This window comes from Gymnoscopelus microlampas (assembly GCF_963454915.1).
Source record: "Gymnoscopelus microlampas genome assembly, chromosome: 17".
Lineage (NCBI taxonomy): Eukaryota > Metazoa > Chordata > Actinopteri > Myctophiformes > Myctophidae > Gymnoscopelus > Gymnoscopelus microlampas.
Window position 1 is genome coordinate 17,213,238 of NC_139954.1, and position 27,922 is coordinate 17,241,159.

Consider the following 27,922-nt stretch of genomic DNA (forward strand, 5'->3'; position numbering starts at 1 on the left):
ACCCAGTGGTGGAAAGTATCTAAGTACATAGTTACAGTACAAGTACTGTACTTAAGTAAAATGTTGAGGTATTTTTTACTTCACTTGAGTATTTACAAATTTCAATACTTTTACTTCTGCTCCACTACATCTCAGAAGCAAATATTGTAGTTTTTGCTCCACTACAATTATTTGAAAACTTTAGTTACTAGTTACTACTTCTTACTGTAGATTTTGATTATTATTACAAAACATACATTACCCACTTCGGCCCTATATACTTTTACTTGTAACAGAGTATTTCTACATTGCAGTATTGATACTTTTACTTAAGTAAGACATGTGAGTACTTTTTCCACCACTGATGAGGCCAAGAGCTTCGCTCTTTTCCAGTGAGCCTCCGTTCCGCTGCGCTCATAGGGGACACATTACATTACAGAGATGGAGAGGAGGCTGATTTTTTATGCGAGGGGCGAGAAGTTGAAGAAAGGGCAGTGGTGGTAAAAGTGCTCACATTTGTTACTTAAGTGAAAGTATCAATACCGCACTATAGAAATACTTAGTAGTAAAAGTTCAGAATTCAATATGTAGGCTATTTCACAAGTTTTCAAATCTAAAATATGTGTAGAAATATTTTGAAAATAGCAATTCTACAAGCTACTGAAATCTGAAATCTACTAAGTTAACTAAAGTTTCCAAATAATTGTAGTGGAGTAAATGTACAATATTTGCCTCTAAGATGTAGTGGAGTAGAAGTAAAATATTGAAAATTGGAAGTACTCCAGTAAAGTAAACATTCCTCCAAATTGTACTCAAGTACAGTACTTGAGTGAATGTACTTAGTTACTTTACACCACTGAACTGAATGAAAGATTGTAGTCTATTAAGTGCTTATAAAGAAAAAAACAGACAAACAGAATGTTTTCATTTTGCCAAAATGAAAACGTATTCTGTTTATTTGTTCTTTTTCAGCATGTTAATAAAACTAATCAGCACGTTCTTGTTTCCCATTTTGGGAAACAGGAGGAGTGCTCACAATGACAGGTGTTGCTGACCCCCCCCCCCCCCCCCCTCCCCTCACCAACATATTATTTGCCCATTAAAGCCTTATTATTGTCATACTTAAGACACCTTAAAAAAACATTGTACAAACACTAACAAGTTATGAAAAACAGAATAATCCGTGATGCATTTATTGCCTAAAGTCTATAACCTCGAGCTTATTTGTTTTTATTTTTCCAGTATTGTAACTGCATTTTGTCCTTGAGTATATGTACGTAGTTACTTTACACCACTGCATGGGGGACACATTACAGAGGTGGAGAGGAGGCTGCTATTTACGCGAGGGCCGAGAAGTTGAAGAGAGGGTCATCATGTCAATCACATTTTCAGCTCCATTTTAGATTGGTTTTCTACTGTCTGGAGCTGAAAGAAATGATTCCCAGCACTGACCGGACGTTTGCCAAACAAACGCAAAGTTTCCACGAGACGTCGTGAGGAGAGAAACAGAAACTGCAAGATTTTTTTTTCTTTCCTTTTTTCTTCAACTTCACCAAGATGCAACCAATGTGAGCATTCCATCTCGGCAATAACACCTTGTTCTATTAGAACGGGGGGAAAACCGAGCGTGTGTTCATTTTGGTAACCGGAAGACTCGCCCCAAAACACGCTCGCCCCCATTTTTTTCCGCGGACCGCTCGCCCACCGTTGTTCTTAGATTCTTGTATTTTTTTTGTTTTTTGCCGAGGATAAGGTTGGAAAGAAGTCTAGGTAGGGTTAGGCATAGTTTTACTGAGGTTAAGTTTAGGAATAAGGTTAGGTTTTGGCACCGTTTTACTGAGGTTACGTTTAGGAATAATAAGGTTAGGTTTAGGCATGGTTTACTGAGGTAACGTTTAGGAATACCAGGTGGCGACCGTTCCGAGGTCACCGGATTTGCCCCGGGGCGACTGTGTTTTGGGGCGAGCGTTTTGGTATTCGTTCATTCTTTGCGCACGTTGGTTAACTTGGTTTAGGCACCAGACCGCGCGCAATGATGGCACCGGGTAGAATTTGCGCACTGCTTGCGTACTTGATCCTGATCGATTCGTCGCACGCCGCGGTGAGAGTCAAGAAGAAAGCGTCGCGGGCTGCCCCTGTCCGGGGCCGGCCGTGTCTGGATCTACCGGAGGAGATCCTGGAGCAGATGTTCGGCCGTCTGTCGGTGGGCGTCATGAGCGCCTTCCACCACACGCTGCAGCTGGCGCCCCACGAGCGGCACAACCTGACGTGTCCGTCGGCCGCCGGTGGTCGTCGCCTCCGTCCGGACAGAACTTCTCGCGTCCCTGTGAATTTCCTCAGCCTCTCTCCGTGGGCATACAGGTAAAAAATAATAAGAACCAGTGGTGGAAAAAGTATTCAAATATTTTACTTTAAAAGTATCAATACTGCAATGTAGAAATACTCTGCTAATAAGTGAAAGTCCGGAATTCAAAATTTACTTGAGTAGTACAAAATATTGGTATCAAAATGTACTTAAAGTAGGCTACCTAAAGTAGAAAGTACTCATTTTGCAGAATGTCACATTTCACAAGTTTTCAAATGTATAAGATGTATAAAATATTTTGAAAATAGCCGATCTACAAGCTCACAATGTCTCACATCACTATGCATTGTGAGCTTGTACATCGGCTATTTTTAAATGGCCGAAATGTATATCCAGGGCTGAAGTGGGTAATGTATGTTTTGTAATAATCAAAATCTACAAAGTAACTCGTAACTAAAGTTTTCCAAATAAATGTAGTGGAGTAAAAGTATAACATTTGCCTCTGAGGTGTAGTGGAGTAGAACTAAGTAAATGTACTGAACATTTTAAATACTCCAGTAAAGTAAAAATACCTAAGTAAATTTACTTAGTTACTTTACACCACTGCAGGTAAGCACGTGGTTCTTCTCACATTTTCATGTCATGGACCCCCAAATATATTTGGTCGTGACCCCAACTGATTATGTTGTCAGACTCAGGGACCACCTCCATAAGATAAGATTAGTTTCATTAAACATTTTTCACTTTTATTCAAAATGTTTCAAAACCTTGGCCTGGACCGTGTGACACATGTAGTGCCTACAGCTACACACTGTAAAATCATGACTGCTGCAATCCAGGTCCTTTGAGCGCTGGTCACTGCTCAAGAGGGAGTCCCCGCTTTCCCAGATGAGATATTACACTTATGAGCTTTCAGGCAGTACTGTTTGTCAACAGCCATGTAGACACATGGTGTAGCTTACATTTCTCAATGGAAGTGTAGGGAGTGGTCAGGTTATGTAGTTATGTTGCATTCACATACTTTAACTTGGTTAAATTAAAGATATTCCAAGTTATTTTATCATTATAGTGTTTGTTCAGTAACAGGGGTCTCCCCATCTCTCCAATAAACAGAAAATACATTTTATGGTGGGTTACAAGCCTCATCCAATCAGGAGAGAGTATTCATTTATCAGCTTCAATTTGATAGTGTTCCAGTTCCAATTTTGTCTTCTCATTTCTTTGTCATCACTTCCAATTTCACTTGTTTACTTGTTTGTGTGCGTTCTCTCCTGATTGGAAAAAAATGTGTATCCTTAAAAAAGAGCTGGAGAGACCCCAGAGAACCTTGTTATTTATTAGTTTAGCAAAAATATATCACTTACTGCACCTTAACGTTTTATTATGCAGCTTTAATTTAAGTCCGAGTGTAGTACGTACAAATGGACCATGACCTCCATCTTTCTTTTTTTCTTTTTTTTGTACCAGGATTTCCCATGACCCAGCCAGGTATCCGCGATACATCCCAGAAGCCTACTGTTTGTGTAAGGGCTGTCTGACCGGCCCTGATGGAGAGGAGAGTGACCATTACCGCAGCACCCCGGTCTACACGCCCTCTGTCATCCTAAAGCGCACAGGCTCGTGTGTGGGCGGCCGCCACTCGTACGTGGAGAGCTACGTGTCCGTTGCAGTTGGATGCACCTGTGTGCCCTTGTTGGAGAAAGACAGGGACGCACAAAGCAGCAATCAGAGTGTGGACCGAACACGGCCCAAAGCTGGGCTCCAAAGCCCCACCGACAAAAATGTATAAAACACTGTAAAATGGAACCCATTTGGTTCCATTTGTACACTCAAGAGTTCAATTTATGCTGAGGATTTTACTGCGAAGGGTATGGGGTCGTCGTATGCCAGGTATAGGATATGCTACTTGGCCTTGATGTGCTCGGGACTTGAGTGAAAGGTGTTGTCTTGCCCTGGTATAATGGTACTTTTAACCACTTTCAGTTATCCCTCAGCCATATATCATTCGTTCGAACAGCGAAAACACTACATAGACCTACGCTTCGCAATCATCATATTGTCCATATTTTCTATCAATTGAAACACACGCAATGCAATATTTTCCCTATTATTTACATTTTGAACATTTTTTAAATTATTTAAAAAAAAAAACATTTTTGAAAATGTTTGCCTATATTGACATGGCTAAAATAGGGATGCCATGCAGGGTTAATGTGGTTAAACAATGGACCCACACCAGAAGCAGCATTGTTGAACACCTATGAAAACATGAACACAAGGAAGAGGATGAGACACTTGACAGACTGAAGTCCACACCAGTAAGGACTAAAGGTGGCATTAATTGTAATTAGCTGTCCCACAAATAATACAACATGATCATGTGTTGGGTTGCAATGGGTGAAGAACATGGAGATTCACACCAGTGGCAATAACCTGATCAACACTGCCACCTACTGACTGCACAGAACAGACACATTTATGCACCTCTCAAGTACTATTCTAGCCTAAAGCAACTTTATGAGGATTATTTCTTAATATTTATACACCAGCGTAACACTTTAAACTTTCAGGTAATCTACACCTTTTCAGTGTTATGTCCAATAAAGCTGAAAACAATGGAAGGTAACTTGAATAGTTGGGTGCTTTTTTATGGATTTTATTCACATTCCTCCAGCAAATCTGAAAAACTGCTGCGTTGTGAGCTTAAAGATCAACTATTTTTGCTATGAATACAGGTGTGCCTTGAGATTTTGACTTGCCCATTGGCATGCCTAGGGCACAATACATTTGAAAATCACTTATCGAGACATCAAACTAAAGAGGTGGATGTATCACATTAGGTCTGAAACAGACACTAAATGAGAAGAGGGCAGCAGTGATAGCTTTAAAATAGAAAAACTAGTGACAGCCAAAGTAATATCATGTGAATCTATTCACATGAGGATGCCCCCAATCATTCTGTACATTCTCCAGATTCTGTTCACTACAGGTAAAGTGCAAACAATCTCTGACAATATTCTATCCTCAATAGTCATAGGCTGGACTAGCAATGGGTGACATCAAACATGGTTGAAATTACTCCAGTCGATGCCAATTTACCGCCCTGCCCTATGGATGTCACTGTTGCACTTCAGGAGGACGGTACAAGTAAACCGTTATCCTCACTGGAGTGACAACTTTGTGTTTGTGGAAAACAGGCATCCCAACAAGATCTTAGAGGGCCTAAATTTTAGATATATAAACAACTTTCCAGGTTAACATTTGACCTGGTGAATGGCATTAAATTCTGCCTTGACTTTCACTTTGATGGAATAACATGCTACAGTGTATCAGTGAATTAACTGTTGACACAATGTAAACTAGAAAATGTGCTCCTCGGAGCACAAGTCTCCGCCAGCAAATATTGGAATTTATTCGAAGATTGGAACTTTGATGATAGGCGTTGCGCCTTTGCTTCTTCTTCAGTTTGCATAATAAGAGTTAGTTGCACTGTGTCTAAACTGTGACTGGAAAGTACTGTTCTTGATTAATCCTGTCTAAGCTATTTATATTACGTATTGTGATGACACCAGTGTGTCTACATAATGTATCGCTCCGCCATTTCTCAGCCATTTCGTGATTATTCCTGTCTTACCTCACTTTGAAAGAGACCAAGACTCTTTCAAAGTGACATCTATTTATAGGCCGCTATACGTCATGCGTCTCACTAGCCAATCAGAGAACACTCTTTCAACGTATTGTCACGTGAGGCTTGACCAATGTTAGCTTGGCCGAGGGGGGGGGGGACGGAAAGTGAAAACATAGTCTCCTGGCGGAGACAATAAAGGCCTACACATGAACACTCAAAGCCAACCTCCTTGATGGAGTCCAGACAACAGGGTGGACATGTTGGTGGGCCATGCTTACACTGCAAAAAAGGTGGTCATCTCCACCACAAATGTTCAGGTGATGTATTATCATCATATACCTTATTCATTGTCTCCATTTTTGACCTACATTGGTGCTTAAAAAACCTGCTGTCGTATAATATGTATACAATATTTTATACTTACGTTTGACATGCAAAAGTAGCGAAAATAAGTTCACAATGCAATGAATGCATCACAATGAGATGCCCAAACTAGAGACATCAGGTTAAAGTGGTTTAATCCGTCTGTTTTTTTATAAATTATTTAACCAATGAAAAGTGTTAAGATCTTCTGACTAAATAACTGCACGGATGCATTGGAGCACAGGTTCCTTTGTCCATTTCCTGAAAAGTAACGGTTTTGGATATACAAGGGTTTTAGCCTGAGAGCGACAAAATGTTTATGTAGCCTATATACAGTAGTCCCCTCCCTCCATCAGGTCCTTGTGATGTTCTTGTTGAACTTGCCTGGATTATTAAATACTTTAAAAAGATAACCACACCATGTGGACAGTCTGATTCAACTCCTCAGGAGGACAGGAGTTGGGAGGGATAGTTAACGAAACATCGGAACTCGTTCGACAGGCACTTGTTGTGTTTGGGCAGGAAGCTGCAGAGCTTCAGATCCAGGAGTCGCTTGGCGCATTCCTCCATGATGGCTCCTGCAAAAAAAATAAAAAAAATAAAAATGTTTAGAAGGCGGCGTTGTGAGCTTCTAGATCTGCCATTCTTGGTGCACGACAATCGCACGTAACTAAGTGTAACTCTGCCTTCATTGGTCTCTAAGGATAATTACATAATTACATAACTGTCCAACAGAAGAGATGTTTTGGGCAGGTTTTAGTATCTTTATATCTTAATCATTATATATTTTTTTATTTTTATATCATATCCTCATATTCTTATGCATAGCATATAAACACAGAGGTCCATGACAAAGCAGTGTTTTTAGTGCGAGCTACTGCCATCGCTGGCACCATCAGAGCCTCTCACCTGTGCAGAGCAGCACCTTGCCCTTGGTCAGGTACTTGGCGGTTTGGGCCACCTTGCTCAGACACTCTTCAGACAGGTACGGGGGGTCGGCCAGGACAATGTCAAAGCTCTGAGGCGGCAGCTCCTCCGGCAGGGCCAAAGGTTCCTTGTAGTCGTAGTAGATGAACTCCTGGTCGTAGACAGCGAAGCGCCGGTCGTACTCCAACACCACAGCAGAGACCCTATCGGAGCCCTCAACCACCCCCTGCTTCAGCTTCTGGTAAACACTGGGCGCACTCACACAAGCTATCCTGGGAACAGACCAGCAGTCCACAGGAGAGAACACTAAACCTCATTGGGTGGTTTTAAATGAACAATTATTAGGGTAATTATTTGACTTTTAGGACCTCATTGGTATCTGCAATTATGCAGCCGATGTGTCCCGATGTTTAACGGTTACCACTTTCACAAGCTACGCACAAGTTAATTTAACTCAGTGTACAAATGGATTGGTTTCATGTGTAGTGTACACTCTCAAGAGTTAACCCTGCTGCTTACCTGCCGCCCTCGCCAGCTTCACGTATGAGCTCCTCTGCTAACCTTGTGGCCGTGTCGTCACTGTACCAGAACTGGCTCATCCCCTGGTGGACACACACAGTGATTTTGTTTTTGAATGAGTCAAATTCTTTCTCACGTTCTTTCAATGCAGTTCTGAGGGAGCAAAAGTGAACATGCTTAATTCCTTGATCAACAATTTCATTCAATGGAAACATAGTTGTTTAACTGTTGGACATGCACGCACGCATGCACGCATATATGATATGCAATATATTATATAATAATATTTATATTGTATATATATTTTGATATATTATATTGATATACCTCTAATATACAGGTATGTTGATGATATAAAATATATATAATATGACATAGTGTTATGATATAGTATCTACTATAATAGATATATGCAATATATATATATATTCAGAATATATGATATTGATATACTGTATATTGATATGATATACGTTAATCTATAGATATATGATTGATATAATGCATTTATGATATATCTTTATGATATAGTAATCCTCCTTTTGTTTTCCCTCGACTCACCCAGTCCTCTTCCACAGCTCCGACAGCGAACATGGCTGAGGAGGAGGATGGAGTGTTTTTACTGATGGTGTCGTTATAAAACTCCTGCAGGGCAGCCATGGTGTCGGCAGACAACGTAGGGATGTCATCATCGCTGTCACTCATAACTGCCACACCGTCCTACCACAGAGTAATACATGATGAGGCATATTAGTGGTGGTGTTGTTATTATTGTTGCAGACTGATGCTCTAGCACAGTGGTTCTCAACGTTTTCAGGCCGCGACCCCCCAAAATAATCATATTTGAACTGGGGACCGCCCCCCCCCCATCCTGATAAGCACTTGGAATTTTAGGAGTTGTGGCACTTACATTAAGTTTGACTGGGTTCCATAGATATTGTGAAAATGGCAGATCCACAATCTACATCGAGTGCCATCATGTCATGAAACATGTAAATGTCTGAATATATGCATTAACATGAATAGATATCATATCCTACATATTATATATTAGCAAAGATAATATGTAAACAAACACACGAATACATAGCTCCATAAAGAACCTCTCACTCCGCTAAAGTATAGCGGAGTGAGAGGTTCTTTAAGGAGCTAATAAATACACAACACTGACACTGATATCATATCACAACTTACACATCATATTTACATTGAATTTGAGAGACACCCTAAACCCCGCTTTTAGAGTGTTGTTCCGATGTGGGGTCCCGGGACCCGTAAGGGGGTTAAAGCTTTGGGGGTTCCACGGTGTCCCCTCCTTTAGCTATAATAATCATTGATAGTTGGGAACCAAATAGCCCCATTTAGTAAAGGTAAATGTATCAAACTGGGGGTCCTTGATAGCCTTGGATCAAGACTATCATATATGTATTTGATCGAGTTTGACTTTTACTAGTCTTGGCTAGCACCCCCTAGTGCGTCTTGCACTTTCACCAGTAAAGCCCGTACTTCTCCGTGCATGTACAAAGAAAATGTTTTAGGTGCTTACCCGGTTGCCCCAAATGTCAACTAACGCTTCGGAGTCTTTGTGCAATGAATTAGTCTGTATTGTTCAATAAATAAATGTTTTAATCCCGTCTGTGGCCGAACGCCATTCCCCCCTCGTTTACTTCCTGTTTACATTGAGTGTAATTCCGGCTTTCACCGGATGCGCACCGTCATTACCGCCCATTGAGGGCCACGGAATTTATTCCGACAGAATCCGACACAGACGGGATTAAAACATTTCTTTATTGAAAAATACGGACTAATACATTGCACAAAGACTCCGAAGGGCGAGTTAACAATTGCGGCAACCGGGTAAGCATGTTTTGTACATGTTTGGTGAAGTACGAGCTTTACTGGTGAATGAGCAGGGCGCACTGGGGGGTGCTAGCCAAGACTATCGTAGATACGAGAGTAAAAGTCAGACTCGATAAAAAATACATCTATGATAGTCTTGATCCAAATCTAGGTCCTTCAAATGAAAATGTCTGAAAAACACTGGTTTCGTTGAACCTACCTGTGCTGTATACACAGAGATGTACTCGACTAACACACGTGTGTATATTTGTGTTGTGTTTAGCAGTTCCGCTACCGACGTGATATTAAAACAACGTCACGACGCTTGCTTGCGCGCCTACGGAAAGCCAAATGGTCCAATCCAGCGTGGTATAACTATGAGAGTGACGACACTAGCGTTGACTCACATCGTTAGAATGGAATCAATGGAATGCGGAAGTGCGCTGTCTATCTCAATGAGATAGTTCCAATGTTTGAAACTATATCCCACATAGTTTGGAACTCGGACCACACCCAGAGTGTAGAAGAGAGAATAACGTCACGATTTGATCTCGCCGCAAAGCGGGCTGCTATGGGCTATAGTTCCAAACATTGGAACAATCTCATTGAGATAGATAGATAGAGCACTTTCGCATTCCATTCTTACAATGGGAGTCGATGCTAATCTCGGCTCTGACCACACCATAACAGCGTTGCCAGGTTTTGTGAGAGAAATAAGCTGCCAGGTTTATGAAAACAAGCCCAAACTTATCCACATGAGCACTTTATTGGCTATTTGAAAATAGCCGATCTACAAGCTCACAACGCGTCGCATTTGCGACGCTTTGTGAGCTGGTAATGAGCTAGAGAGAGAAAAACGAGCAGATAAATGTGTTTCTCTTTCCTGATTGGATGTTGTCTTTTACCCTTTTCTTTACTTCAGTCGCCTGGGGAAACATGCTCACTTGAAACACTGACACCTTGTGGCCATTATTGGATAATAGATGGCCCTTGAACCACTAATGACATCATAGTAAAAAGTAAGTAATTGTCATTTTTATGAATTCCTTGTATCCAAATTGTATGGAAAATGTGTTTAATATTCACGTAAACGTTTAATCAAACCATTTTCAAGAGAAAGATATAGAGAAAGAGAGAAAGTAGACTTACAATATGCTTCATTTTTACTAATTGAGTTGAGTGCAGATAAGCAGTAAGCAGTAAGTCAGTTACCACAATACCATATGTGACACTTAACTGAATGAAAGCAAAACAACTTCAACTTCCACTTGAAATTTAAGTTTACTTTCTCATCACGTGTATACAATAGTGGGTGAAATTATTTTCCATACCAGCACCAAAAGAATGCAGTTACAAAATATAAGTAAATAAGTACGTATCTAACTAACTAACTAACTAACTAAATATAATCATAAGAATAGAGAAAGTAACAAAGGAAACAAAGTTAGATAACAGGATAACAATATCAAATGCACATAAGGTACCCGCTCAAAAAGTAATAAAAAGACAGATTATCAGTCTCTTATACAAGTAAGAAATATCGCTTAACAGTAGATATAAAACATGTGATAGTGGCAGTGCAACAGTAATGGAGTTTTCATAGTCATTAAATTGATAATGCATGTGACGGACTGTTTCGATAAGACTGACAGGGTAACAGGGCTCTCAGCACTTATTCAGCAGCACCTATAACATAGTAAACACATGTAATACAACATGTATGTTTTAGAGACACCATCAATATGTATCACTACTATTAATCAATTCATCCCATTCATTTAGTAACCCTAATTTAAAACCAGACATGTTTTAATTCATAGCTTGACTGGCTCAGTCTCCATGCTGGAAGAAAGCTTAATAGCAGGTGGGAAGATATTCCAAGCGTCAGGTCCAGGAATAAGACTCTCCCAGTCCGGCTGAAGTGGAGGACTGTTTAAAGCCATCAAACACCCCAACCAGTAGCATTCAGCAGCCAGATCTCTGAATGTCATTGCTACCTCTGTAGGGACCCCGTCTTGGTATTTCAGGAAAGGAACCTGTATGAGACAGTAAGGACAGATGGAACTAATCATTCAATGTATTAAAACATTCAATGCATTCATTAAGTGATCCTTAAAACAACAACCCATCCTAAGGGGCCCAACACACTAATCCGACACCAGATAAATATGGTGCCTGTGTAAAGTGCACCTTTCAACGGACTGATCTCCGACTTCATTTGACTTACAGTCTGTAGTAGTCTGCACAACAACGTTTAGACTGTAAGGCCCTTAACCTAAGCATGTTCCAGTACTGTTACCTCTCTCGTCCCAATTATCCCCTACCTAGGGTTCATGTACTGTGTATGATACTTTTGTAAGCTTATACAACTTTGATGGGCTTTATAGGACGACAATGGAAAAAGACCTCAGGCCTTTTTGTGTTATCCTTTGTACCACTTTACCTTTTGCAAACTGTTAATAAACTATTCAATCAATAAAAAAACAACAACAACCATACAGTACCATAACAACATCTTCTTTTCTGCTGTGGTATACAGCCATTTGAAGATTTTGGACTGCAATTTTTGTGTACACTGTGACCTGTAAGAAAGGTAAAATATTATCAATACAATTACAAGTTTAAATGAGGTAATTGTAATTGTAACTGTAAGGAGATGTCATCATACATCCTTAGGTGATGGTGATGTGCTGTGCTTGTTGAATGCAAACATTCTTTCTATTTGCTGCTTCTTCTCGTCCATTTTCTTTCTTGAAGCCTCAAACATTGCCTGATCATAAAAGCATTGGGTGTAAGAAGAAGATGCGTGGATTTAGTAAATTAAGCTAATAATTGAATAAGGAAACTGCAGAACATAGTAAATCTGTATCAGTAACGGCACTTTCAGTCATCACTGTATACGTACCCGAATCAAATCATCTGCCAGCTTTCTGTTTTCCTTCTTTGTTTTCAAATCACCCTTGATTTTTGGCCACTTGATGAAGTTCAGTTGTTCATACATGGCTGTCAATCGTGTCTTGCTAACAGGACTGTCCATGCTCTCGCAATCTCCTGTCTTTAATTCATTGCTCAGATTGGCTGCCATTCTTCACAAGATAAAAATAATAGTATCATAATAATCCGATTTTCATTTTGTATAACAACCTTTTCATTTATACTTACTTTTCTGAATATTTTCACATACCTGTTTTTGAATGAGTCAAATTCTTTCTCACGTTCTTTCAATGCAGTTCTGAAGGAGCAAAAGTCTTTACGTGAACATGCTTAATTCCTTGATCAACAATTTCATGAACTAAAACAACGGAAACATAGCACGCACGTAAGCACACACACACACACACACACACACACACACACACACACACACACACACACACACACACACACACACACAGGCGAAAACAAAACATAGTCTCCTGGCCTTTTACGCCTGGTGGAGACAATAGGCTACATTGTTTTGAATGGTTGTTTAATTGTAAGGGTGTGGATGTATTTTCACATCTTGAATTCACAGGGTACTTTATTAGTGTTGCTTATAAGAACATATTTAGAAGAATATTTACCTTGCCTTGTTTAGCTGGTCTTTGTAATGTTGCTCCATCTCACGCATACTGTATTATAAACATATTATTATATAATACCAGGATAATATTTGGGTTATGGGAATGGATACATGTTGATACATTTTCTCTGTAGATTAACGTTAACAAAATATATAAACAAAATATATGTAAACTGTTTTTAACAGATTTTGAGCTCACGTTTGTTTATGTTCTTGCGCATTCTCTTCACACCTGGTACAGCTTGATTTGGCAAATGCATATAACAGAGATAAAAACTTCAGTTAATATGTAAAAACAACAAGAACAAAAATTATGATTAGTGTCTCTGAACATAGAGCAAATTGAGAAGAAAATATACCTTGCCTCCTTGCATCTCCCTTGGTTATCTTGCTCCATCTCATAACATCTGTGTTAAAAACATAATTTAGTTATCTCTCATAGGTTCTCATATTGAAAAAAATCGGTTTGTTTAATATAATTTATATCATTACATCTTTGATTGTAGAAAATTGTATAAGTATTTTCACATATTGAATTTATACTTTATTGTAAAATGTTGCATTTTGCTAAATTGAAGTTGACTCCTTCAGTTTGACATGATGATGTTGCACCAGTTCATTCTAACTGTATTACAAGCATCTAAAACACTTCAGGGCTGCTTTCATTAGGAGAGGCTCTAAACAACGTACCTTTCTTCCTTAGGTTTGTCCTTGTACGGTTGCTCCACCTCATGGTAACTGTGTTAAAAGCATCATTTGGTTAACATGCCTAAAATGGCACTCCAAATATATGATTATTATGATAATTGCATTCTCATATTCTAACATTTAAGTTAGAATTTAGTAAGCAAACAATCTTGCTTTAAAAAATACACAAAGTACATGCTTGTTCATGTCATACATTTTCATATTTGAGTCTGAGTCTTGCTTAAAGTAGCTACAGTATGCAACAATGCTATGCTTATGGAATAGAAAGAGAAGTTGTTGTATAATGAGAAATGTTTGCAGACCATTGGACAGGTTTTATCCACTACCTATGGCATCAGTAAACATAATACAATGTGCATTTTAACATGTTCGGTGGAAGCCTTTCTTTTTCAAATTATTGTCTACTTTATTGTAAAATGTTGCATTTTGCAATATTGAACTTGACTCCTTCAGTTTGACATGATAATGTTGCACCAGTTCATTCTAACAGTATTACAAGCATCTAAACACTTCAGAGGCTCTAAACAAAGAATAAAACGTACCTTTCTTCCATAGGTTTGTCTTTGTACGGTTGCTCCACCTCATGGCAACTGTGTTAAAAGCATTTGCGGTTAACATGCTTAAGATGGCACTCCCATAATAAGTTATAATAATTGCATTGTCATATTCTAACATTTCATCTAGTGTTCAAACAATCTTGCTTTTAAAAATCACTTGCTTGATCGTGTCATACATTTTCATATATTTGAGTTTGAATCCTGCTTAAAGTTGCTACAGTATGCAACAATGTTATGCTTATGGAATAGAAAGATAAGTTGTTGTATAATGAGTTTGCAGACCATATGGCATCAGTAAACATAATACAATTTGCATTTTAACATGTCGGGTGGAAGCCTTTCTTTTTCCAATTATAAAACACTTAAAATAGTAAAAATAGCAGATCTACAAGTTCACACCGTGTCACATCTTGTGATCTTGTAGATCAGCTAATTTCACTCCTTTTGTGTCACACTCTGAAGTAAGGCATTAATCTGCAAAAAAAAACATGTAAATTATGGAGATAACTGTCTGTCCGACAGCGACGATATCCAACTTACTGTGTACTGTGTGTTTCCAAGACATTTTGATCACCTTGTTGCTGCAAATTGTCACCTACATCTCTGAAGGTGCCATCGGAGGAAACAGACCCATGCGTAATTATATTAATTCATACAAGACAAACAGTTGAATTATAGGATATGTTTATGTATTTAAATTTAATGTAAATTCTACAGAATAAATAGATTGTAATAATTGTGGGTTTTGTACATTTTGTTCCTACTCGATAGGTCTTGATGTGGTAAATGCATATAATCATAATAATATCTATTTTTAAATATTTGCAGTGTACTGAACACAAAATACAAGTTTGCATCTTAACATTTCTTATAATTAGTGATAATCCAAGTAGCCTACTTACGGTGTACTGTTTGTGTCCAAGGCATTTTGTTCACATGTTTGATCACATTGTTGCTGCAAATTGTTATCTTCATCTCTCCAGGTGCCATCGGAGAAAACAGACACAACCTGGAGGGTTAAGTGATCAAACCATATTGTCTGATCACATAAAAGAACAAAATGGTAAGGGGATAAAAAAAAATGCGTTAGATCAGTTGATGCCCGTAATTCACTCCACTGCTTTAACAATATTTTTCAAAGGGAAGTTAATGTTTGTAGATACTGTATCTTCCTTCCTTGTTAAGGGCGCGCTCCCACCACGCTTTTATTTTACCTCCGGGGCGGAATCTGCCAATCCTTTGTCAATGCAAATGCGTGGATTCATGGTCTTGAGGATTTTTTCCATGAATCCACGCATTTGCATTGACAAAGCATTGGCAGATTCCGCCCTAGAGGTAAAATAAAAGTGCGGTGGGAGGGCGCCCTAAACACATTTTCTTGTAATTTCTTTTGCTTTGGGTTATTATCTTAATTTCTTACAGAAGTCCTGAACGGCACCGTGACTTGACTTTTTTCTTCTTTTTTGCATGGTAGCACTTCATCCATCAAAAGAAACATGAATAAAATGTTATTTTCACAGCTTACCTGTGTGAATTCCGTTTCCATGTTTGCTGTTGTTTTGGCAGGAATCTCAAGATGTGATCTGTAAATTCTACAGAATAAATAGTTTTTTATAATTCTGGGTCTTGTAAATTGTAAAATTGATATTATTTTGCTTTCTCTGTTATATGCATTTACCACATCAAATGCATATAACAGAGAAAGCAAGATAATATCTATTTTAAAATATTTACACTGTACTGAACATAAAACACATTTATACACATTTGCATCTTAACATTTCTTATAATTAGTGATTATCCAGGGTAGCCTACTTACGGTGCACTGTTTATGTCCAAGGCATTTTGTTCACATGTTTGATCACATTGTTGCTGCAAATTGTTACCTTCATCTCTCAAGGTGCCATTGGCGGAAACAGAGACAGCCTGAAAGGCATAGAAGATTTCTTTAAAGTTTATTTTTTACCAAACCTCATACTGTCTGATCACATAAAAGAACAAAATGCTAAGGGGATAATAAATAAAATGCGTTAGATCAGTTGATGCCTGTATTTCACTCCACTGCTTTACCAATATTTTCCAAAGGGAAGTGGGTGAATCTCTTCCTTCCTTGTTAACACATTTTTTGGTAATTGTTTTTACATTGGGTTATTATTTTTTCTTCTTTTTTTGCGTGGCATCACTTCATCCATCAAAAGAAACATTAATAAAATGTTGTTAGTTTCACAGCTTACCTGTGTGAATTCCGTTTCCATGTTTGCTGTTGTTTGTCAGGATATGATTTGTGCCGACCCTTAACTGGTCTGGTCTAACCTGCGCTTATGTACGTTCCAAGAAATACCAAAGGGTGGGGCTTAGTGACATACTACATGGTGCTCATCCCAGCGTGATATAACTATGAGAGTGACGACACTAGCGTTTTTCTTAATCCTTGAAATGTGTACAGGTATTTTAAAATTCTGCCAGATGCCAGACTGAATTAATGTCCCTTGGGATTTGTTTTTAACCCTGAACCCAATCCCAAAAATGGAAAACATAGAAAACAGCAAAAAAGCAAAAGAAATAGCCTGATTTTTTTTTTTCAGAGTACATCTGTTGTGTCCCTTTTTGTCTAGAGCCCTAGGGGTAAGCCTAAGGGATGCAATATAATGACGGAAAGGACAACTGAATTTCATTAAGTCCAGGAAGCAAAACAGCAAACACCTATAGGAAAAAAACATCTAAGACATTCCACAGGTATTTTCAACCTGGCATTTTTAACAAATGGACATTTTTAACAAGTTTTACATGACCTGCCTGGTGAAACATGTTCAACAAGTCTTATGAACTTTCCACTAATGCTTGTTTTCTTAAAAATGTCCAAAGACCCTGCAGCTCTCAAGACCAGAGTCTTGGAGCTACTGACTAAAGTTTTCAGCTACACCCAGTTGAGTGCTGCCCACAGAGGAGCGCGGAGGGGGGTTAAGTGTCTTGCTCAAAAACACAACACACCTCAATAATGTAAATGATATGTTTGTATTTGGTACTAAACAGTGGTTGTTTCAAGTATGTAGGGGTTGAAGTGGTTCAACCTCCCATTTCTGGTCAAATCATTTAAAAAATGTTTCTTGGCTTTCTTGGCACTCAAGATGTTAGTGAACAGACTTGTAAACTAGGTGGAATTCTCTGCATAGCCCTTAACTGATTGATAATAGTAGTGACATACCACATATTCGTGCTCATGTTATAAAAGCCACCTGTTTTCATTTCAGTGTTGACTTGGACTAGCTTTCTTCTGGTTTCCGATATGGGGGATACGTTTATAATAGCAATAGACTTCGGCACAGCTTACAGTGGATACGCCTTTAGTATCAAAGGTAGAGAAGCTAACATAGATCCCATTGTTCCACAATGGGGAATAGAACATGGAATAAGCACCCCAAAGACACCTACATGCATTCTATTTGATGAAAATGAGGAATTCCTCAAATTTGGTTATGATGCTGAAATGGAATACACCAAAAAGGGAAATGAAAAAGCCAAGAAAACACTTCTCTTTGAAAACTTCAAGATGGAACTTTTATGCGGAAGAGTAAGTCTATGATATTAATTTGTTATTAGGATAGATTTTTCCCCCTAAAAATTATATTATAAATCTTTATAAAATTATTAACATCATACATTTAACATTTTCAACAGAAACTCAATAAGGATCTAATGATTACAGCCGTAAATGGCAAAAAAATGACAGCCCTGAAAGTCTTCACAGAAAGTCTACGCTACCTGAAGGACCATGCACTGATTACCATTGCTGACAACACAAGAAGACAAACCTTCACTGCGTCTGACTTCACCTGGGTTCTGACTGTTCCTGCAATTTGGGATGCTTCTGCAAAACAGTTCATGAGAAAAGCAGCAACGGAGGTAATTCCATGTTGTTATAACATGCATGATGACGTTATCAAAATTATCCACAGGATATTTTCTACCCATGGAAATGTGTGAAATTAAATAATGTTCTTTCTTTCTTTCTTTCTTTCTTTTAGGCTGGTATTGTGACAGAAAGTCAATCGGACAAGTTGGTCATCGCATTGGAACCAGAGGCAGCCTCAATCTGGTGTAAGCAGCTTCCCTCTGATGGTTTTATTGATGAGAACTCAGGACATGGTACCCTACAACAACATCCTGGAACACAATACATTGTCGCTGATTGTGGAGGTATGTTGTGCTGTGACTTTTATGTTGTTGCTGTTTTTTTTCATTTTTTTTTATTCCCCTTTTTTCACAATTTAATAATTAACACGCAATGACACATTAGTAGAGGTTTGATTTGTGTACTTACTCGTCATGATGTAACTACAGTAGATGCTGTTGATTTGCAATTGATAACACAAAAAATTGCCTCCTCATTCACTTATGGTAAAAAAACACTCTTGAAATCCAAAATACAAATAGCTTAAAGTTTCATAAAAAGGAACATAAACATTAACATAAAATAAATCATGCTATATTGACTGAATCAGCCTTTTTTCCTTTTCTTTTTTCATTTGTTAATGTGCAATAAAGTGACTTTGATAGCTGTTTCGCCATACAGTGTAAGTCAATGCATAAACCTCTTTAGAAATTATTTGTTTTTCAAACATATTAAAAACTGCAAATTTAATATTCTTTTAAGTGAGTGCAACTTAACTATATTATTTCTCTGTTGTCCATTCTTGCTTTCATATTTTAAAGCCTAGCACCGTTGTCTTACAGGTGGTGCCATTGACATCACGGTGCATGAAGTATTGGATGGAGGAGTCCTGAAAGAGCTGCATAAGGCCTCTGGTAACAGTCTGGGAGGGGAGAATGTTGACAAGAAGTTCAAATGTTTCCTCAAGGAAATATTCCCTGATGATCTCTGGAATGAGTATGAAACAACATATCCCAGTGAGCTTCAAAAGCTGATGTATAACTTCTCTGTTCTTAAATGTGTGGATGATGATGTAGACATCTCCTGCCCATTTAATTTAGCAGCATTAGCTCAGAAAAGGCAACCAATGGAGAATTACTTTAAGACAGAGCAAGGTGTAACCTGGGACGAGGGGTCGATCAAAATCTCAAGGGCGAGGCTGAGATCTTTCTTTGATGAAAGTCTGAACGGCATCACTAAAAGTCTCAAAGAAATCTTGAAAAAGGAATTCGGCATTGAGTACCTTGTGTTAGTGGGGGGTTATGCCTCAAGTAAGATTCTGCGCACACACATTACCAAGCAGTTTGGTGCTCAGTGCAAAGTACTGTGCCCTTTGATGGCCCAGCAGGCGATTTTGAAGGGAGGGGTCATGTTTGCGCATGCAATTTTGAAGGGAGCTGTCATGTTTGGAAGAACCCCTGAGGTAGTGGCATCACGAAGAAGAGAGTCAGTTTGATGGGTCGAAGCATAAGGCTGCTAAGAAGTTGATATTTTAACACTGGTGACAATAGATGAAGGTGTAGGTTGGGATGAACCAGAGACCACATCTTAATACCAAGGCATAGGGACACAACAGGAGTATGTTTCAAGTTTTATCGCACAGAAAGGAAGAATCCTCAATATGTAGATGAGTGGGAAATAGAAAAACTGAACTCGTTGAGATGCCAAATACTACATGTGGGCTGGATCGTAAAATCCAGTTTCAAGTCAAATTTGGCTTCACAGAAATAACAGCCACAGCCACTGATGTGTATTCCAAGTTAACTAACTAAAAATGTACTTTTTGAGCAAATAAGACACTAGAGTAAGACTATTGCACATAGTCTTAACCAGGGCGACTTGCAATGTAATTGGCACGAAACCTATTCAAATAATTACAAGATAAATCTATAGTGCAAAGAAACAATATTAAGTCCCAGCTTTATTCTTTCTTTATTATCATTTTAGAGATGAATATACTGTAACAGGTTGCATTTGGTTTATTAGGTTGAGTTTTAAATGTGAAACTGGGAATACCTATAAATCTTACATCTTGTGATGTAACTTTGTATTTAATGTTAAAGAGCAATCATACTAATTTAGTAGACAATGTGATAAATTAAGTTGGTCTATTGCAAAATTGTATTATTATTCATTATTATTACAATTTATTAATCACCAAATGATGTGCAATTATGTCAAAAAATGATGCAGAATTTGGTTTCTTGGTTTGGATTACATTTGTTTAATCTTCTTTGTATTTGACTTGTAGCCTGCTGTAACTGACACATAAATAAATGTGATTGTCTTTGCATACAGTATGAGTCGCTGTTTATGTGAACTTCAGGTAACACTAAACTGTAATGTAGCATCTGACAAATATTATAACCGCAGTCTTATGTGAATTATTAGTACAATATTTTGGGCTAATATGTATTTGTTATAGGAACTTTGTGTTTGCACTTCACTCACAAGTGTTAATTTACAACTCTAGCAAATGGGATAATCCATAATAATAATAATCTAGAAATGAGAACCAGCTGAGTCTGATTATGTTCGTTTTTTTTAACCACAATATCAACACATACATTGTGTTCCCCCAAAAGGTTGAACATTATATCGTACTTTACTTATTTTAAATAAGTGATAAAGAATAAAAGAGTAGGTTTCAAGAATCATTGCCAATTTTTCAAGGAACCTGCTGGGGAATCATACCTATTCCTCCTTATACCTTTAATATCATATTGCAAACAGTTGTATCTCAAATGTTTCACACAGAATACAATTGACAATCCAACACAGGAGTCTCTGGAAACTCAGCATACTGACCAGACATTTTATAAACTTTACAAAACAATTTTACAAGTAGAGAGAACCTTTTTGTTTGTTTAAGATTGTTGGGGGGCATAAGCATTTTATGCTTTATTTCATTTAGGTCAGTGTAGACTGAGAGACAGGAAACCAATGGCAGAAAGAAAGGAGAGACGTGAGGCAAGACAGGCGTTGTCGCGTTGAGCCTGGTCTGTGCATTAACTGGCTGAGGCTGAGCTTCACGCACCCCCAACCAATAGACATGAACTGTAGACAGAAACATTGAGAATTAACAGCTATGCAGCAATCACAGCAATTCAGAATGATCAAATCATTAGTTTGAATGAGAAAATGCAACAACCTAAACCACATTATTCATGGTAGGTTAAACTCATTTTTATTTTCTACACAAAAAAACAACAACTATAATCTCAAGCACTTTCCTTGAGGCCTCCAGGCAGGTTCCACTCCAGTAACTGGTAAAGGCAGACCTACAGTACTGGGAAGTGGTGAATATGATTCTCCTGTAGAAGTCAAAGCCTAGCCCCCTCCCCCACCCCCCCCCCCCACCCCGAACTGTTTACTGTACACATTTTTGTTTTTGTTTTCCAACTGTTTATATGATGTTTTGTATAGTAGTGTATATTTGTCTGTCATTAATGTTTCGATGAATTGAGTACAAAGAACCCCAATGGAAACGAGCCATAGGCTTTCTTGGGTTTAAAATCCTTAGCAGACCTTGTATAGAACTGTACTTTCCTGTGCTTTTTTCCGTTGATAAAGTATTCAATCAATCAATCAAACTACCTGCATGAAACAGTTGTCTTTTACCCTTTTCTTTACTTCAGTTGCCTGGGGAAACCTGCTCACTTGTGCAACACTGACACCTTGTGGCTATTAATGGATAATAGATGGCCCTTGAACCACTAATGCAGATAAGCAGTTCCAAAGTCAGTTACCACAATACTATGTGACACTTACTGAATGAAAGCAAAACAACTTCAACTTGAAATTTAAGTTTACTTTCTCATCACACGTATACAATAGTGGGTGGAATTATTTTCCATACCAGCACCAAAAGAATGCAGTTACATTTGCAATTACATTTGCAATTACATTTGCAATTACAAAATATAAGTAAATAAGTAAGTATCTGACTAACTGAACATAATCTTAAGAATAGAGAAAGTAACAAAGGAAAAGTTAGATAACAGGATAACAATATCAAATGCACATACCCGCTCAAAAAGAAATAAAAAGGCAGATTATTAGTCTCTTATACAAGTAAGAAACATCGCTTAGCTGGCAGTGCAACAGTAATGGAGTTTTCATAGTCATTAAATTGATAATGCATGTGACGGCCTGTGTAATCAATTCATCCCATTTATTTAGTAGCCCTCATTAGAAACCAGACATTTTTAATTCATAGCTTGACTGGCTCAGTCTCCATGCTGGAAGTAAGCTTAATAGCAGATGGGAAGATTTTCCAAGCGTCAGGTCCAGGAATAAGACTCTCCCAGTCAGGCTGAAGTGGAGGACTGTTTAAAGCCATCAAACAACCCAACCAGTAGCATTCAGCAGCCAGATCTCTGAATGTCATTGCTACCTCTGCAGGAACCCTCTCTTGGTATTTCAGGAAAGGAACCTGTATGAGACAATATGGACAAATGGAACTAATCAATCATTCATTGTATTAAATCATTTAATACATTCATTCAGTGATCCTTAAAACAACAACCCATCCTAAGGGGCCCAACACACTAACCCAACACTAGATAAATGTATTGTGCCTGTGTAATGTGCGGTGTGGAGAGAGTTGCAGCAGCAACATTTTCACACCTTTCAACCGACTGATCTCCCGACTTCATTCGACTTACAGTCTGTATAGTCTGTTTAGTGTGTAAGGCCCTTAACCTGTCATGTTAACTACTGTTATCGTCCCAACCTAAGCTTCATGTACAGTATGATACTTTTGTAAGCTTACACAACTTTGATGGTCTTTTTGTGAGGACCATAATACAAACAAGCCCTCAGGCCTTTTTGTGTTCCTTTTAGCATAATTGTATGATTGTACCACTGTACTTTTCGCAAACTATTAATCAAGTATTCAATCAATCAAAAACAAAACAACAACCATACAGTAGCCTACCTTAACAACATCTTCTTTTCTGCTGTGGTATACAGCCATTTGAAGATTTTGGACTGCAATTTTTTTGTACACTGTGACCTGTAAGAAAGGTAGAATATTAACATCACAGCACAATTACAAGATTAAATGTGGTAATTTTCTGTAATCAGATGTCATCATACATCCTTAGGTGATGGCGATGTGCTGTGCTTGTTGAATGCAAACATTTTCTCTATTTTCTTCTTCTTCACATCCATTTTCTTTCTTGAAGCCTCAAACATTGCCTGATCATAAAAGCATTGGGTGTAAGAAGATGAATGGATTTAGTAAATTAAGCTAATAATTGAATAAGGAAACGGCAGAACAGAGTAAATCTGTATCAGTAACAGCACAACTTTCAGTCATCACATGTATACATACCCGAATCAAATCATCTGCCAGCTTTTTGTTTTCCTTCTTTGTTTTCAAATCACCCTTGATTTTTGGCCACTTGATGAAGTTTAGTTGTTCATACATGGCTGTCAGTCGTGTCTTGCTAACAGGACTATCCATGCTCTCGCAATCTCCTGTCTTTAATTCATTGCTCAGATTGGCTGCCATTCTTCACAGGGTAAAAATGATATGATAAGATTTTCGTTTTGTATAACAACCTTTAAAATTTTACTTGCTTTTAGTTATTTCTTTCTGAATATTTTCACATACCTGTTTTTGAATGAGTCAAATTCTTTCTCACGTTCTTTCAATGCAGTTCTGAGGGAGCAAAAGTCCTTGATCAACAATTTCATGAACTAAAACAACGGAAACATATATTGTGTAACTGTTGGACGGACAGACAGACAGACAGACAGACAGACAGACAGACAGACAGACAGACAGACAGACAGACAGACAGACAGACAGACAGACAGACAGACAGACAGACAGACATGTTTTGAATGGTTGTTTAATTGTAAGGGTGTGGATGTATTTTCACAACTTTAATTCACAGGGTACTTTATTAGTGTTGCTTATAAGAACATATTTAGAAGAATATTTACCTCGCCTTGTTTAGCTGGTCTTTGTAATGTTGCTCCATCTCATGCATGCTGTATTATAAACATTATTATATAATACCAGGAAAATATTTGGGTTATGGGATACATGTTGATATATATATATATATATATATATATATATATATTTATATATTAAAAATATATATAAACTATACTATTCAAACAGATTTTGAGCTCACCTTTGTTTATGTTCTCGCGCATTCTCTTCACACCTGATACAGCTTGATTTGATAAATGCATATAACAGAGATAAAGACTTCAGTTAATATGTAAAAACAACAAAACAAAAAGTATGATTAGAGTCTCTGAACAATAGAAATATTGCTCCATCTCATAAGTGTTAAAAGCATAATTTAGTGTTTTCCCATTGGTTGCCTTTCTGATATTCTAAATGTAATTCAGTTTGTGTAATTATAGTTTATATCATTACATCATTGATCGAAGAAAATTGTATAAGTATTTTACATATTGAATTTATAGTCTACTTTATTGTAAAATGTAGTATTTTGCAATATTGAACTTGACTCCTTCAGTTTGACATGATAATGTTGCACCAGTTTATTCTAACAGTATTACAAGCATCTAAACACTTCACAGGCTCTAAACAAAGAATAAAACGCACCTTTCTTCCTTAGGTTTGTCCTTGTACAGTTGCTCCACCTCATGGCAACTGTGTTAAAAGTATCATTTGGTTAACATGCTTAAAATGGCACTCCCGTTATGATAATTCCAATTCTCATATTCTAACATTTCATCTAGTAAGAAAACAATCTTGCTTTCAAAAATCACATGCTTCGTCATGTCATACATTTTCAATTTGAGTCTGAATCTTGCTTAAAGTTGCTACAGTATATGCAACAATATTATGCTTGTGGAATAGAAAGATACGTTGTTTTATTATGAGTTTGCAGACCATTTATCCACTACCTACTGTATGGCATCAGTAAACATAATACAATGTGCATTTTAAGGTGTCGGGTGGAAACCTTTCTTTTTCAAATTATTTTTAAAACACTTAAAATAGTAAAAATAGCAGATCTACAAGTTCACAACGTGTCACATCTTGTGATCTTGTAGATCAGCTAATTTCACTCGTAAGGCCTTAATTTGTGAAAAACAACATGTGCATAATAGAGATAACTGTCTGCCTGACAGCGACGATATCCAACTTACTGTGTACTGTGTGTTTCCAAGACATTTTGTTCACATTGATCACCTTGTTGCTGCAAATTGTCACCTACATCTCTGAAGGTGCCATCAGAGGAAACAGACCCATGCGTAATTATATTAATTCATACAAGACAAGCAGTTGGATTATAGGATATGTTTATGTATTTGTCTCTGTAAATTCTACAGAATAAATAGATCGTAATAATTCTGGCTCTTGTAAATTCTGTTCCTACTCGATACGTCTTGATGTGGTAAATGCATATAACAGAGAAAGCAAGATAATATCTATTTTAAAATATTTGCAGTATACTGAACACAAAATACAAATTTGCATCTTAACATTTCTTATAATTAGTGATAATCCAAGTAGCCTACTTACGGTGTACTGTTTGTGTCCAAGGTATTTTGTTCACATGTTTGATCACATAGTTGCTGCAAATTGTTATCTTCATCTCTCAAGGTGCCATCGGAGGAAACAGACACAACCTGGAAGGCATAGAAGATTTTTTATGCAATGGAATGCGGACTATATCAGTCAATAGTTTTTTGGACAGGATGATTAGCCTACCGCATCCTTTGGCTGTAGTGTCATGTGATGAGTCTGTGGCCACCTCTTCTTGTTGGACTGTTTTCCCTGTCTGGAGCGTTTATGCTGTTTTGAGGGATGTCCCTGAAGATTAGAAGTGTTTTTAACCAAACCTCATACTGTCTGATCACATAAAAGAACAAAATACTAAGGGGATTTTAAAAAAAAAGTGTTACATGATTTGATGTCCGTATTTCACTCCACTGCTTTACCAATATTTTAAGGGAAGTGGGTGTATTTCTTCCTTCCTTAATAAACTAAAAATACATTTTGTAATTGTAATTTCTTTTTTAGTTTGGATTATTACTATTATTATTCATTTCCTGAACTTCAAAGTCCTGAACTTCAAGGTGACTTGACTTTTCTTTTCTTTTTTTGCATGGCATCACTTCATCCATCAAAAGAAATATTAATGAAATGTTGTTATTTTCTCAGCTTACCTGTGTGGATTCCCTTTCCATGTTTGCTGTTGTTTGTCAGGATCTGATTTGTGCCGACCCTTAAAACTGGTCTGTCACCTTTGCTGATGTAGGTTCCAAGAAATACCAAAGGGTGGAGCAGAATAGTGACATGACAGGTGGGCAAGCATGACGCAACTCTCTCTCTCTGTATCGCTGGCTTACCCTATTCACCTTATTCCTGACCACGCCCACCGTGGGCGTGGCCAGTTATGGGAGTAGGGGGGATGGGAAACATATCAACGGGTTTCCTGTTTACTAGTATTGTCATGTCTGCTTATAATAAGCGATTTTGAGCTTGTTTTTAAAGTTTTTGCTTATTTGGACTCGCTTCCTAATGTTTTAGAAAACAGTTGGTTCCCCCATTTTACCAGTACCCCCAGATTAACATCTGTCTGCAGACCCCCATCTTAAAAATATTTCATATATTGAACATTTTTAAATATTTCACTGTTTTTGTAGTAGCAGATCTACATGATGTGTTGTGAGCTTGTAGATCTGCTATTTTCAAATAGCTGATGTAAAGTGGTAAAACTTAGCTATAGTCGCTTCTTTAGGGTTTGTTTTCGTAGACCAGGTCGCTTGTTTCTCTTGCAAAATCTGGCAACACTGCTGATTACCTGCATTACACCTGCATAGACTACTAGGGAGGAAGTGGACAGATATTGAATGAACCAGCACACAGAGAAAAACTCAATGGCGTTGCCCTAGTGTAGGGGACAATGGTGACCCCTGGAGAGGGGCCAAAAACCTAAATTGCACACACGTGTCTAACTTCTAAATGTTTAATTTCAAATGGCCTTAACTTGGTGACCATTGCTTTAATCAATGTAATATAGGACTGGATTTGAAGGTCGGCTGAAAATCTAGTCACTAAAAGTATCAAAGAAATCTTGAAAAAGGATTTCAGCATTGAGTACCTTTTGTTAGTGGGGGTTATGCCTCAATTAAGATTCTGTATGCACACATTACCAGGCAGTTTGGTGTGCAAATTACTTTGCACTTTGATGGCCAAGCAGGCAATTTTGAAGGGAGCGGTCATGTTTGGAAGAACCCCAGAGATAGTATTATCACGTAACAGTGACTTTACTTATGGGATTGCTGTCACTGAAAGGTTTGATGTGTCGTAGAATAAGGTTGATACGTTGGACTTCAACAAAGAGGGCATCTGGTGTTGTGGTATTTTCAGAACACTGGTGACAATAGATGAAGATATGGGTTGGGATGAAACCAGAGACCACGTCTTCAAACCAGAAGATAGAAACAGATCCTTCATACTTTTTGAGTTTTATCGCACAGAAAGAAAACAAATCTGCCATATGTAGATGAATGGGGAATAGAAAAACTTAGCTCATTTGTCATTGAGATGCCAAATACCACAAGTGGGCTGGAAATCCAGTTTCAAGTCAAATTTGGC

At 37.9% G+C, this 27,922-nt stretch overlaps 4 protein-coding genes across 4 annotated transcripts; 2 read left to right on the top strand and 2 right to left on the bottom strand.

Annotated features, from left to right (window-relative positions):
- Positions 1-1,398: 1,398 nt before the first annotated feature.
- Positions 1,399-4,911, top strand: il17d (interleukin 17d). The gene is made up of 2 exons (XM_084083624.1): positions 1,399-2,340; positions 3,752-4,911. The coding sequence occupies exons 1-2, from the start codon at positions 2,012-2,014 to the stop codon at positions 4,071-4,073; spliced, it is 651 nt and encodes a 216-aa protein (XP_083939750.1). The 5' UTR covers positions 1,399-2,011; the 3' UTR covers positions 4,074-4,911.
- A 1,310-nt stretch (positions 4,912-6,221) lies between these two features.
- On the bottom strand, positions 6,222-9,854 carry eef1akmt1 (EEF1A lysine methyltransferase 1). The gene is made up of 5 exons (XM_084083623.1): positions 9,781-9,854; positions 8,283-8,441; positions 7,722-7,804; positions 7,185-7,474; positions 6,222-6,853 (listed from the first exon to the last, which is right to left on the bottom strand). Exons 2-5 carry the CDS (start codon positions 8,424-8,426, stop codon positions 6,720-6,722), a joined length of 651 nt encoding a protein of 216 aa, XP_083939749.1. The 5' UTR covers positions 8,427-8,441; positions 9,781-9,854; the 3' UTR covers positions 6,222-6,719.
- An 8,217-nt stretch (positions 9,855-18,071) lies between these two features.
- Positions 18,072-19,774, top strand: LOC311064331 (heat shock 70 kDa protein 12A-like; the record flags this gene model as incomplete). Its single annotated transcript, XM_084084163.1, has 3 exons — positions 18,072-18,290; positions 18,413-18,584; positions 19,122-19,774. The coding sequence occupies exons 1-3, from the start codon at positions 18,084-18,086 to the stop codon at positions 19,772-19,774; spliced, it is 1,032 nt and encodes a 343-aa protein (XP_083940289.1). The 5' UTR covers positions 18,072-18,083.
- Positions 19,775-22,531: 2,757 nt separating this feature from the next.
- LOC311064332 (uncharacterized protein) lies at positions 22,532-24,956 on the bottom strand (the record flags this gene model as incomplete). Its single annotated transcript, XM_084084164.1, has 8 exons — positions 24,914-24,956; positions 24,471-24,512; positions 24,274-24,321; positions 23,939-23,986; positions 23,657-23,837; positions 23,419-23,520; positions 23,258-23,335; positions 22,532-22,753 (listed from the first exon to the last, which is right to left on the bottom strand). Exons 3-8 carry the CDS (start codon positions 24,318-24,320, stop codon positions 22,532-22,534), a joined length of 678 nt encoding a protein of 225 aa, XP_083940290.1. The 5' UTR covers position 24,321; positions 24,471-24,512; positions 24,914-24,956.
- Positions 24,957-27,922: the final 2,966 nt, after the last annotated feature.

Bases quoted from the DNA above. Each gene is read 5' to 3' on its own strand.
- il17d (XM_084083624.1), top strand. From the start codon at position 2,012: ATGATGGCACCGGGTAGAATTTGCGCACTGCTTGCGTACTTGATCCTG. The intron at 2,341-3,751 runs GTAAAAAATAAT...TTTTTGTACCAG, and splicing joins CTCTCTCCGTGGGCATACAG to GATTTCCCATGACCCAGCCA.
- eef1akmt1 (XM_084083623.1), bottom strand. From the start codon at position 8,426: ATGAGTGACAGCGATGATGACATCCCTACGTTGTCTGCCGACACCATG. The intron at 7,475-7,721 runs GTAAGCAGCAGG...GTCTGTTCCCAG, and splicing joins GAAGCTGGCGAGGGCGGCAG to GATAGCTTGTGTGAGTGCGC. The intron at 6,854-7,184 runs GTGAGAGGCTCT...TTTTTTTTGCAG, and splicing joins CAAGGTGCTGCTCTGCACAG to GAGCCATCATGGAGGAATGC.